Source organism: Aquila chrysaetos, chromosome 13, assembly GCF_900496995.4.
Source record: "Aquila chrysaetos chrysaetos chromosome 13, bAquChr1.4, whole genome shotgun sequence".
Lineage (NCBI taxonomy): Eukaryota > Metazoa > Chordata > Aves > Accipitriformes > Accipitridae > Aquila > Aquila chrysaetos.
In genome coordinates, this window is record NC_044016.1 from 27,557,888 (window position 1) to 27,570,709 (window position 12,822).

The window sequence follows — 12,822 nt, forward strand, 5'->3', positions numbered from 1 at the left end:
GAAACTTTAATTTAGAGTGACCTTTTATAGTTCCAGCAAATCCTTCCTCTCAAATTTCATTTTATGTTTCACAAATAAGAATTAATGCCATCATGGCTTATTGGTATTGCCATGAGTATCACACAGCTCTCCCTGGATGGCTATTTGAATGGCCATAAGATCATTTAAGGGTAGATCGGTGTCTGATTTTCACAATGATCACATAAAAAATGGATGGTTCTGACTTTATTTACCTACCTATTGTGCAGCTCCCAAATGGTTTGATAGGAGAAGTCTCCCACTCCATCAGATAATATGTCTCATGTAATCCAGCTGTTCAGCTTTGTAATGAGTCTTTGATGATGAGTCCTGTGTCACTCAGACATGCATTGCCCAAGGATCTTAAGTGATGTGTTTGGTAGAACAAATGTTAGTATTGGAGCTTAAGTACCAGTCCTTGACAATTATTAAAAAAACACAAATAAGTACAATGAAAGGACACCTCCAAACCTAACAGCTACCAGCAGAAATCAGCTACAATCAGCTACAGAGATCACAGTGTATTTTCTTTTCTGTAAGGTCATCTTTACACAAACATCTCTCCTTTTCAGGTGCTTACATTTCTCCGATACAGCTGGTACAGACTGAGGCATAGAAAAGAAATTTAAAAAGGAGAGTTTTTAAAATGAAAGCACATTCCCTCCCTTTTCATTAGCTGTGTTGCTAGAAGAATTTGAGGACAGCATTTGTTCTGTATTAAATAGGAGAAGTTAAAGTTAGGATTTCTTTCTTTATTTGCTCTATTGGTTTCTGCTAGCATGCTATGATTTTTAGTGATGTTTTATAGATATACCCAGAGGCTAGATCATAAGACAACTTTTAAAAATATTAGTAGAATTACATAGAGTAAATCCAGAGAAAATTCTGGAAGTAACCAGTTTTATTTCCATGGAAAGAAAAAGCTAAGCATTGGGTAAACTGTAGGAATCGAAGTTACTGAAGAGCACAATAATTCAATTTTAGAGTACTTCAGTAAATACAGCATTTTCATGTTCATATCTCTCCTATTTTATTTTTAATGAGGAGAGCATGCTGATAAAGACAACAGCAGGCAAGGGAAATCAACCAGGCTAAAATCAGTCTGCCTAGTGACTGCTAAGAAATTGCTCTGAGAGCAATTTCAGGGCCTTTTGGTAATGATACCTTTCTTTTTTTTAAATTCACCAGGTGGCTGTGGCAGGGTACAGTTGGGACTGATGCTTCAGATGTACAGTAGTTTAACGCTACCATGAGAATGTCAGTTTGTTCATGTGATAAGTACTTTTTACATCCTATTTTGTCACTTTCAGTAGGTTTTTTGAAACAGCCCAGTGAAAAGCGTAAGAGAATATTTTATCAAGATAGGCAGATTTCTGGTGGTATTGTTTGTTAAAATGCAGATATTGTATAAGGTAGCATGCTGCAGTTTCATAGCACTTGGCTGCTACTATTTCTCAGTCCTCACAAGCTGGGTATATAGAAATGATTCTGATCGCTGTCACGTAGTCGCGCAGCAGCCTGGTATTGTCTTGCAAAGGGAACGTGGTCTGAATGACAGCATGAGGGTTTGCATTGAACAGAAGCATTTCAAATTTGCTGACAGCAGTGACAAAACTCTTCAGACCTTCTGTCCTGTCTTTTTTCCTTTTCATAGAACAAACCAGTAAAATTGCAAGTAAACATGTCAGAAAGTATAGAATTTGAGTTTCAAATTAATATTAATGGGGAAGAAGGCCAGGTTCTTCAACAATGAAGGAAGAATTTCTAGTACACTACTATAGTACATACAGATTTTTAAAATCAAGTTGTGAATTTTTCATAGTTGTTTAGAGTATCTAGACTAAGCCTTGGTGAGTGTATGATTGCCTGCTGAGGGATGATGCAGAGAGAGATGAAGCAAAGGGAATTCCTTCCAGTTCTGGCACCGGGTGGTGTTTTTTGTATACCTGTATAAACACACATATTTGTGGTGAGTGCACTCCTAGTCTTAACCATTACTACTTAGAGATGCTTTAAATGTTTTATCAATTTGAGGGTTTACCATTTATGAACATAACTGGACATAAAAGGATATTATAAATGCATAGCTTGTGGTGTCCTTGATGGGAAAAGGGATGTATTTTCAGAGAAGATGTCTTCATCGGAATGCAGGACTGCACTCCAGGTGATTTATTCACCCATAGGATGGGCCGTTCAGCTGGCAGCATGGCCTGTAAGAGACAACCAGGTGATCCATTAAGGATGCTATGTTGGTCGCATCAGGGCATACTAAGATCAGGTAAAACTCAGAAAACGCTGGCATGTTATTTTTTGTCCAAAAAAAAATTAATACAGAAAGTATAGGCTTGTTTATCAAAGCTTTTGTAAATAATATGTAAATAAAATCTTGTGCAGATAGAAGCGGCAATAATGTCCAAAAATAATTGCCATGGGAAAAAAAACTTAAGAAACCATCCCCTGAAACAATTAATTTTATCAGCTTTAGAAGTTAACTTTCTAAGCATTTCTTTAGCAGAACAGTTAATGCGTTAATTCGTATTGATAATGCGAATCACTTTCCATCAAATTTATGAATGCTTTGCCCATGTTTATTTTTGTATGCTAGAGCTTTCTACTATGCTTCTAGTCAAAAATCAGCTTTTACAGATAACCCAAACAAAACCAGTGTTGTCTCTGTCTTTCTACCTAGTAAATTAAATCAACACATAGAACCTTTCTGAGTAGCTGTTTCTACATATAAGTTGAATTAATTTACATCACGCAAGCCTTTTAGTCCTTAATTTTCCCTGCTCACTTTTTGCAAAAAAAAAAAAAATAATCAAAACTGCTGGTGTCTCCAGTTGGTGGACCCAGAAGAAGTGGGTCCAAAGGCTGCCTGAGCCTTGCAGCGAAGTGATTGCTGTTCCTAGATTCAGTTAAAGTCTAGCAGCATCAGTCCACAGCAATTGCGGGAGAGACCCTCTTGGGGGGAGCAGGGCCCCCAGGAATACTGGTCAGTGCCCCTCTGCTCCCCCAGAATCACAGTGGAGCTGCTGCATAACTTTGCAGCACCCATCCCCTCCACCCTATTATCTCATTAATTCTTACCTCTGGCAACAGCTGCCCCTATTCTCCTTAAAAAACCCCAACCCAATCACTGACGTGAGAATTAAGGATCCTTTTAGCTTCATGAGGAATGTGAGGGAAAGCCACTCCTTGACTTGCACAGCAGCTCAGTAAGGCCGTTTTGGTGTGTTATTTCTTAGATATGGGACCACCTAGTCACCTCAAGAAATGCTGAATGTGAGTATAAGGAGCATTTGGAGCTTCATGCAAACCATGTTTTTGTTTTCCTGTTCTGTTAGCCATTGACTAATGCTTTCATTATGGCAGTATCTTGTTGACTACTGAGTTCCTGTGAGCACTGGGATAAGCAGGGAGCTATGCTGTGGATTTGAGCCAGCAAGCGGGCATACATTACAAAATTAAAACATAAACAGTAGTTCTGTGTTTCCACTGCAGCCTCTGGCTGCCCTGTAATTTTGAGGAAGCTAGTTTTTAGGAGGCTGGATATTCTTACTTTGCCACGTATATTCAAAATAAGTGAATATTAAAAAATAGGTCTGTGCTGTAGACAGATGAAGAGCTACTTTCTGTGACTGCCTAATGCTTAAGGCCCAGCACAGCTCCAAGTGTCAATCTGTGCAGGCAATTTACAGGGCAAAGGGTGGCTTTCCACTGTCTGCTGCTTCTGGGTGGGAGGTGGGAGGAGGGCTTCTGTCTGAGGTTTTGTTAGTCCATGCTACGTCAGATTGCATCATCCCAAACTGCTTTTGCTTTGGCCATTTTTGTTGAATAGAAAGATCCTTTTAAGATTTTTAGAGTAATACTTTGTACAGAGAATTATCTAACACAGTTCTGTGGAAAGCTTTATCTTCTACCTGTTTGTTTGAAAGTTGATAGGACTGTTGCATTTCTGTTTTAGCTTTACTTTGTGGCCAGCATTATACTGTATCTAAAGTGAACCCTGTAGGTAGGGCAGGCACTTTGTCAGCTGCTTAAACCCAAAGTTTTTGTGTATTTGACTGCTAACTGTAACTGGCATCTGCTGTAGTAAGCTAGAATGGCAGCAAGGAAATGGGTTCTAACTGTGGTTGTAGTAACACAGCACAGTATTGATACACTGGGTATTTTATTCTTGACATTGTGTAGTTAGATGCTTCTAACTAAGCATTTTTCTTTAAGTTAAAATATTAAATCTAAAAATTAAACATTTACTATGCAATCAGAAAGTCTACTTTTTCTTTGTTTCTTGGATATGGAAAAATGTGGCCATTTAAAATTTTATTTTTCATGTGAAACAAATGTCTTGATTTCTGGTTTAACATGTATCTAGCTCAGTATGAGATTCCCTTTTTTGTTCTGTGCTAGAAATAGGCTTAAATAGTGAAGTTACAACACTGTAAAAAGAAAAAGCATGTGAAATACATGTAGATCATTGTTTTCCTTCCTTGTAGAGCTCATTTAAAGATGAGCACACAACCACTTGAAAATGCATTGTACTATGGTTAGAACCACTTACAAAAAAATCATTCAATACAGAATAAGTGTAATAAACTCTTTTCCTTGCATTTTTAATCCTGATTTAACAGAATGTAATTATTTAGAAGAAAGTTAATGTAAAAATATGTTTATGCACCATAAAAAACCTGGACACTTCATTCTCTGCATGTCACCTGTCATCAATAGTATTGCACAATCTGGGAAAAGGAAGAAGCAAGTTTGGCCTTCAAAATGGTATTTGTCCAAGAAAAAGTTTGAGCTGCTAACCGTTAGGGTAGATTTAACTATATCTAGGAACAGATTTACTGAACTGTTTTACAATATGTTTTTGTTTTAATGTGTGTCTTTAATTTGTTGATATGCTGTTTGAACAATTCTATTCTTAAAACAGTCTTACAACTTCTGCTTTGCTTTAATGTTCTTCCCAGGGTCAGCGTCTTTTTGAAAAATTGCTTGAACTGGCATCCCGAAATATTGAGATAAAACTGGTGAGCGATATACTGCCCATGGAATCAAAGGTATTAAACGACTTGAAAACAAAGGGTAAGACCAAGGTCTTTATGTTGTTATGCCATTGACTGCTATGTAATGTTCCTTTTACTTAAAATGCAGACTCAGATGATGTATAAAATGCACACTACTGGTTTAGCACTGTTACCCTATGCATAGTCCTTCAGCTTTCTCTGGTTCACAGTTATCAAAAATCTGAAACTCTGTTACTGTAGTTGAAGTTTGCAGCTTGCAAGTGGCTAAAAAGGTGGTGCAGTGATTGGATAGATGTTTAAACTCACTATAGCCATTCTAATGTAGGCAACGTAACCTCAGAGACTGCTGTCATACCTTGTGGGATAAGATAGTTTCCTCTTTTGAGCAATAGCAAATTAAATTAATAAAACAATATGTCTGTGGTACAGATGATTCTGAAGCACTGGAAAATAGACTGTCAGTCAGATTTAGCCAACTGACAAGTTTTTCTGTGCTATGTGTATTTTGTAGGTGCCTGCTTTCCTAATAGTTGTTTTGAGGCTTAAAATTCTTATCCAAAGAGAGATTACACACTGGCACTACATGACTAAACTTGCTTTATGTAAAACTGTGTGGAAAAATAGCAAAGAGAGTTTAAGAAATGCTGAAAGAAATTAGAATCTCTTAGGAGTTTTAGAAATCTCATACATACTTCTGAATAATAATACATGAATTATCTATATAATCTGATAAAAGTATGATTTTGAGGGTACATTTAAGGATACATTTTTCAAAGGACAAAAAGAACTTATATATTTGATGATGATCATTTTTGACACAGATTACTATATGGATCACAAAGGGAATTCTAAAAAATAAATTAAGCAAAGCAGTTGCTATGTGTAGCAGCACCCTAACATAACATGTCTGATTATGGTAAAGAATAAAGAACACCCTTTTCCAACAAAGATCAATCTTTATTTGTTTAAATTCCTTGTAATCTCACTGGGCAAGTAAAAGAACACTACTGTTGAAAGTCCTGGTCCCTTAAAGACATCATCTTTTGATCAAGACTGACATGTTATTTAAATGTAAGAACTACAGAGACTTGTCATATCAGACTGCCTATTCCAGGGCTTTGATTATTTCTGTTACACAACCAAAAGTGATATTGATCCTTTGATAACCAGTAAGAATACTTTGGCTTTGTCAGACATCTGTGAAGCAAGGAATTATCTTTTTCTGATGTGTTGAAAAAGAAATAGGTATTTTAATATCAATGTCAGTGAAACTGCCTTTGAAAAAGTGGTTTCTTTTCCCTGTGATTCTAATGTCCCAAGTTCCCGTGAGTCAGAGGAGGTGAGAGGTAGGGCCTGTACGTTTATATTGATGTACCTGGCAATAGATATTTTAGCTATCATTTATTGAGAATACACAAGATCAAAACCTATCCTCTTTCAAAAAAAGATGAGTAAAAGTTTTAGCTAGAAAAGGGAGCGATGTTTGTCATTAACATTTCCTTCAGTTTATGTGGGAATTAATCAGACCCGTGAGCTTTTTGAACAAACAAATGAACAGAACATAGGCTTTTACAATTTTACTAGCTTCAGTTTCCCTTATGCATTGTTCAGATTTCTAAGACAGGAAATTTTAGAGTATTCAAATGAAGTGATCGATATGTTTGAGTGCTCTGAGCTACAAAGAATCGGAGAAAGTCACTTTTTTATAGTAATTCTTCTGAGTTTTGCTGTCATTGTCTTTGAACCCTGTAATTGTAGATATCACTGTGTACTGTCAGTCTTTTTCAAAGATCAATATTATAACTTCTTGCTTTTCTCACTATGAATGTTTTTTTTTTCCTCATTCCATGTTTTGGTTTGCTTATTTCCACAAATTCTGATATTTTTGTTAGAACGTCTTGATTATGACATGGTGATTGCCAACTCTGTTGCAAGTCTTTCACCTGCATTTAGGTGTGTTGTTTGTTTTTTATATCCAGGAAAGCTAGGTAAATCTTTATTTGGCTCTGCATTCCTGAAAAGAGATAAGTTAATTTTAACATTCAATCAAATTTAGTTGTCTTAATTTTATGTTGAAATGAGCAGACCTTATATGAACAGCAGATTCATGGTATGTCCTGCTTGTGTCAAATAGAAGGTAACTGGTAGGCTAGCTTTAAAAAAAAGACTACTCCAATTTCCATTAGTTCAATAATATTAATAACACAGTAAATGGAAAACATATCTATATTAGCCTTTTTCGTGTCTGCTAGAGAAAAAAAATTACTGTTACCTACTACCATTGTCTTAGCTGAGGACAAATGTATCATTAAGCTTTGCTATGCTATCCTGGAAGATCTGTCTACTAAAACCATTAATGTCTTTGTTCATGAGGCACTGGCCACCTGCATCCTCAGAAATCAGTCAGAATTGATTCTTGAAAGGGAACTGGGCATCATCATTTGGACATGTATATTCATGAAGATAACTAATTCTTTTTTCCCTGCAACTGGTCAGATTTGTCTTAGAAAGTATGCCATGCACCTTTTTTAATAGAAATGTTCCTCTTGTGGGAAAGCAAGCAGGAAATACATGAATAGCTCAGCCAAGTTTTGAAGCTTCTTAAGATGGAGAACCAGAATACATTTGGCTGGACAGACCCAAACTCCCACTTGTGGTGTCTGTCTGAATTAGGCAGAGGAGGGTCCAAGCTCTGCTCTGTGGTTCACCAGCTAATAAACTGAGCTGATTGTTCCTAAGCAGCAAATATGCTTGGAGCCCGAGCCACGGGCAGTAGTAGCATGGAGAGAAAGCACATATATAGCCTGTGGGGCTCTGGAGCTTCATGAGTTCCTATGCCTGCCTTCACCTTGCAAGGTAAGCATAGGCTAGCCTCTTCTTTCCAAGGCAGATAGTATGCGAGAGTCAGACTGTCTCCAGGCTGTGGGCTGTCCTACTAAACGTGAGAGGCAGTTGCTATTGCACAGAGAAGGTGGAAGAGCCTTGCCTTTCTTTTCAGCAGACTGAGTGCTCAGAACCCCTGAGCTGTGTCCCCATGCTATGCGGGCTGGTTCCTGGGGTCAGGGCGAGGGATAATTTGGGTGTCAGCCCCAGGATGTACCTGTTGATATACTGCCCGGGAACCTTTAAGGATGCTGCAGTTCCTCAGCCCATGGTTGTCTACCTTACGCTGCATCTTCAGGGAGTGTGCCCTTTCTGACTTAAGCAGCCCAGTTAACTGTCTTAGTCTCGACACAGTGGCATGGGTTTATATGTGGTTTCTTGAAGAACTATACTTGGTCATCCATATGGTCTCATGCAGTGGGTTTGGGGTTTTTTTTTTTGTACTAGGAACCATGATATGTTACAGCTCTGCTGCATCTCAGCACAGTTGTTGAGACTATTTCTGCCAGCCAGATTATTCTAGCACATCTTTCATTTTTCTAGACCGGCATGCATGGACCCCCATTGCCTCTTCTCCCCATTTCTGAAGTACTGTAGAAAGCAGCTTTGGTAGACCTTTTTCAACCCAGGGGTGAATCCTAGAGTCCTCCCTACACATCCTTCCTCTCCAGCAGCCGTCCCTACTGATTAACAGAGGAGAAAGTTGAAATCTGACTTCAGATTTGAGCTGATGGGGTAAGATAAATCATAATTTATGTGGACAGGAGAGTGGAACTGATGTAGAGTAAAATAAAATTAGTAATTTGCAGTTGCAACATTAGTACAGATATCTGAGCTAGCTGTGAATCTGCAGGTTTGTCGCCACTGTTAAGCCTTTTTTTGGCATGTCTTCGCTACCCTGACTCTCTTGAGCTAGCTGTAAAACAGGGTAGCTTGATTACAGAAGCAGTCTAGCAGCTGCAGCATGAAACATGAATTGATTTACTGTGCCAACACATAACACACCTAGAGCTGTGGTGACAGGAGCCTCTGAGTGCTGAGATAATGTACATTTGCTAATAATTGCTGCATTTTGGGAGTGTTATTTAGTTGCGAAATTAAGTATGCGGAAATGAGGAAATACTAGTCCCAGAACGTATATTTATGACAGGCTTTAATTACATTATCAGAGTCTATATTTTGCATGGAATACCTGTCTGGTACTTGCTATAATCTTACCACATTAATCAGAAGTTTTTCCTTCGTATTGAATGAGAATATGTCAAACATTTAATGCCTAAGGCAGATGATGCTCATTCAGGGGATATTATTTCTGCTGGTAATGGCTAGAATCTTTTTTTATCTTCATATTTAATGTATGTCTCCAGGCTTTCTTTATTGCACATCTGCCAGATCCTGCACTGAATGCAGAATGATTAATTTCCACATAGGCTTTTCCGTGCTGCTTCTTACTGTGGTATCCGAGTGTTCTGCAAATACAGTATTAATGAATTTCTTTTTACAACATCACTGTTAGGTGAGGTCGCTTGTTGTTTCTGTCTCCTGGGGACAACTAGTGATTATTAATGGCAGCACAGGCACCAGAAGCCCGACCTGAGCATTTGTTTTCTATAGGCATAATTTAAAAAAATGTATATTAGTAATTTAAAAAAATCAACCACATGTAAGTTCTCCCAGCTCATGTTGTCAAAATTATTACTAAATAGACTATAAACTATGATGTTATTTTTATAGGACCTTTTGTAATATGCAGTCCTCAGGTGTGAAGTCTTACTTCTCTATAGTTAATGTTAAAGCTATATTTCACTTTCACGTATGTATACAAATACTATGCATATACGTATATGACTCTCTTGTGAAAGGTAGGTCTGCCTGTAGGCAAAATTTGGCTCACTGTGTAAACAAACATGTTCTTTTTTTATCCTCCTTGTGCTGTGACAGTAGCTTATTAATGCTTGTTTTCAAGGTTATTGTTTTAGCCTTTTCTCAGCTGTGGTTCAGTTTACTAGGTTGAAACATTTCTTGTAACCCTCCCACTCCTTGCACATAATTATGTACCAGTCTTTGTTCTTCAGTAACATTTGAATAGTATCGTCTCCCATTAGCAGGTTGTTGTATCATTTCTTACGTGTACAGAATCTAAATCCCTTACTAATTACAATCTTATTTTAGCTGACAGCGTTAATGTTTTTAAGACACGCCGATGGATTTCCTTTCTTCAATTTGCATTGCTTCATTCCCTTTCTATTTGTTTTTTCCCAATACTCCCTTTTCATGAATCATTTTTCATATATTTGCAAGGAATGTTTTTTGTTTTGTCAGTGCTGGCTAAGGCAGATATGAAAAGAGGAGTCTGTCCATGTCACAATGTGATTTAAAAAAAACCCCAAATCAGCTAACTCAACTAATAGCTATTGAATGTTACCAATGAAACTGGAGAATAATATAAAGTCATTGTGCTAGGGCAGGATCTAATCACGAGATCACATGTGCAGCTGTTACTCACTGAGCAATTTGTGCACATTTGCCCAGGATTACACTCTCTCAAGCAGATACAACCAAAACCGAGAAACTAAGAAGTTATATTGTTGCAGGGAGACAAACAAATTAGTAGAAAGTGGAGCTTCAGAAGCTTTTTGTGCTTTTATTTGTGCACTTTAGATTGCAAACACTAGCAGATACGATTCCATGACAAATTAAATCAGTTTATGTCTGGGCAGCTCCATGATCCCAGGCCTCCTCTTTGCCTTCCCTACCATGTGTTGGCTCTGCCTTCTTCCTTGCACCAGTGGTTGTGTGGTAAGACAGCTCAGGGTGCTGTTTTGGCTACAGGCTGCTTTTTTTTTTTGGCTGCCTTAATTGTCATTTGCATTAAATTTCTGCATTACTCGGTGTATGATCTCACAGGCCTAAATGCTGGGTACAACACAGAGATAGGAAACACGTAGCTGGGGTGGGCAAGGGAGGTAGGACCACTGGAACCTGGTTTGGATAGGATTAATCTGCCATAGTACCAGAAAGCTCAGGGTTCATGTAACGTCTAGGGACTTTTAGTGGTTTAGGGTTTTCCTGTACTTCTGTTTTAATGAAATTGTTGCACAATGGACAGCAATAATGAATATGATTTATATATCAGATGAAATGTGTTTAGTCCCATATTCTGTCTGCTTCTGTTGGCACACTTGAGGTGCTGCATAGTTTTAGAGCTGTGATGCTTGTGGGACATGAGTTCTTCTTACCTTTGACCACAATTATGTTCCCTTTCCCTACCTAGTTGGGGGGGAATGGGAAGATGATGTCATATTTTTAACATATTATAGAAGAACTGAAAAACTTATGTTACATCATAGAAAAAATTGAGATCACCTGGGAACATCAGTCCAGTTTCTCCTTATGAAACAAACTGTGAGTTAAGCATTTTTTGTAACCTAGAGCCTTTGTGTGCTGCAAGACCTAGGAATGTGGAGTTCACCCTTTGGGAGAAACTGCCATTTTCTCTGGAAAAGATAAAGCTGAGTGAGAGAGGGCATTTCCTGATAAGTTTCTCTGTGCCTAAAAGATGTTTTGGGTTGTGGGCGACTTGGGTTTTTTTGAAAGCCACTGGTAGGGTAAGCCTTGATGACATTGATTTACATTCTGCACAGAATATTTGGTTTCAGTATTAGAAAAAAATGTTCCAAATATGGGGACAGTGGACTGTGAGCAGATTATGAAAGAGCTATCACTGGCAATTTTAAGAAGAAAGCAGACAAGCCCCTGTGAGGAGTGGCTTTGTGAGTATTTGCCTCTGGTGCATGGGAAAAGGTCTAGATTGGTTTCAAAGCTGGTTTTAATAGTTCCATAATGATTTGGAAGGAGAACATAAACTTATGTGTTTAAGTACATTCATATCAACATAAGAAAGAAAGAATTTTTTTACAGTAACAACAATCATTTGCTGGAACAACCTCCCCAGGGATGTGGTAGAGTCCCTGTTGCTGGAGGTTTTCAAGATGTGACTGGACAGGTTGCTAGATGATCTCATACAGGCTCCCTTTCCCACAAAAGATTGGGCTGGATGATCTTCTGAGGACCCTTCTAATCTGGCATTTCTATGATTCTAAGTAAGCCTTTAATTCCTCTTCATGTGAAGATAACATTGAGAATCAATGTAAAAACACTGCAAAGACTAAAAAGAAAAGACACTCTATTCATACAATGGGAGGCTGGAATGCTCAAGCTGCATCTTGAAGAGATTTCTGCCTGTCCAGATGGCCAGTTTTTGCACAATGTGCCATAAAAATGATATAATCTGATGCATGCTCCATAGGAGTGTAAAGAGTGCTCTTCAGAGCTGAAGTTCAGTTGATGGTTTTATGTAAGGCATTGAATTGAGTTGTAGCTCCATTGCTTTCTTCATCAGTCTTTCCTAGGCTGGATTCTCCAAAACTGTGTGAGAGGGAACAGTGTTGAAGATAGGATAAGCTCCTGCTCTTTCAAAATTCAGCAGTATCAAAAATAGACTAATTTTTCCCTCTGATTTTTCAGGAACAAGTAAGCAGGATACTTTGAGAGGACCAGTATACTAGGGGTGAATCCTCCTGAAGGAAGCAAGTAATTTGGATCTGAGTTTTACAGAGTTAAACAAAGGTGGATGTGAACAGAGGGGGAGAAATTCCCTCTTCCTTTCCTTTCAGATTTTAAACATTGACATTTTTCTAAAACCCTGCCTGAGCCATACCTTAAAATATGACAGTGTTCAGAAGGCAGCTAATGAAAATTGTACTGGCAAGGCCTTTGACATCTGATTTTAAATTAATTTTTTTATTTTGATTTATTATGAATCATGCTTTTTCCCTTTTTTATTATTTTTTTATATTCCCTGGGTACCTGCAACAGAGTAGATGCATGCTTT

General features: G+C 38.0%; 1 protein-coding gene across 5 annotated transcripts in view; it reads left to right on the forward strand.

Annotated features, from left to right (window-relative positions):
* The window catches only part of PLD5 (phospholipase D family member 5), a 191,876-nt gene that overhangs the window by 124,535 nt on the left and 54,519 nt on the right, over window positions 1–12,822 (forward strand). For 3 of the 5 annotated variants that reach the window (XM_030035622.1, XM_030035623.1, XM_030035624.1), the window contains one exon: window positions 4,989–5,103. In XM_030035622.1, coding sequence (XP_029891482.1) covers window positions 4,989–5,103 — 115 coding nt within the window. Of the gene's footprint in view, window positions 1–4,988; window positions 5,104–8,566; window positions 8,664–12,822 lie in introns of those variants that run through there. The other 2 variants (XM_030035626.1, XM_030035625.1) reach the window with 2 other exon arrangements.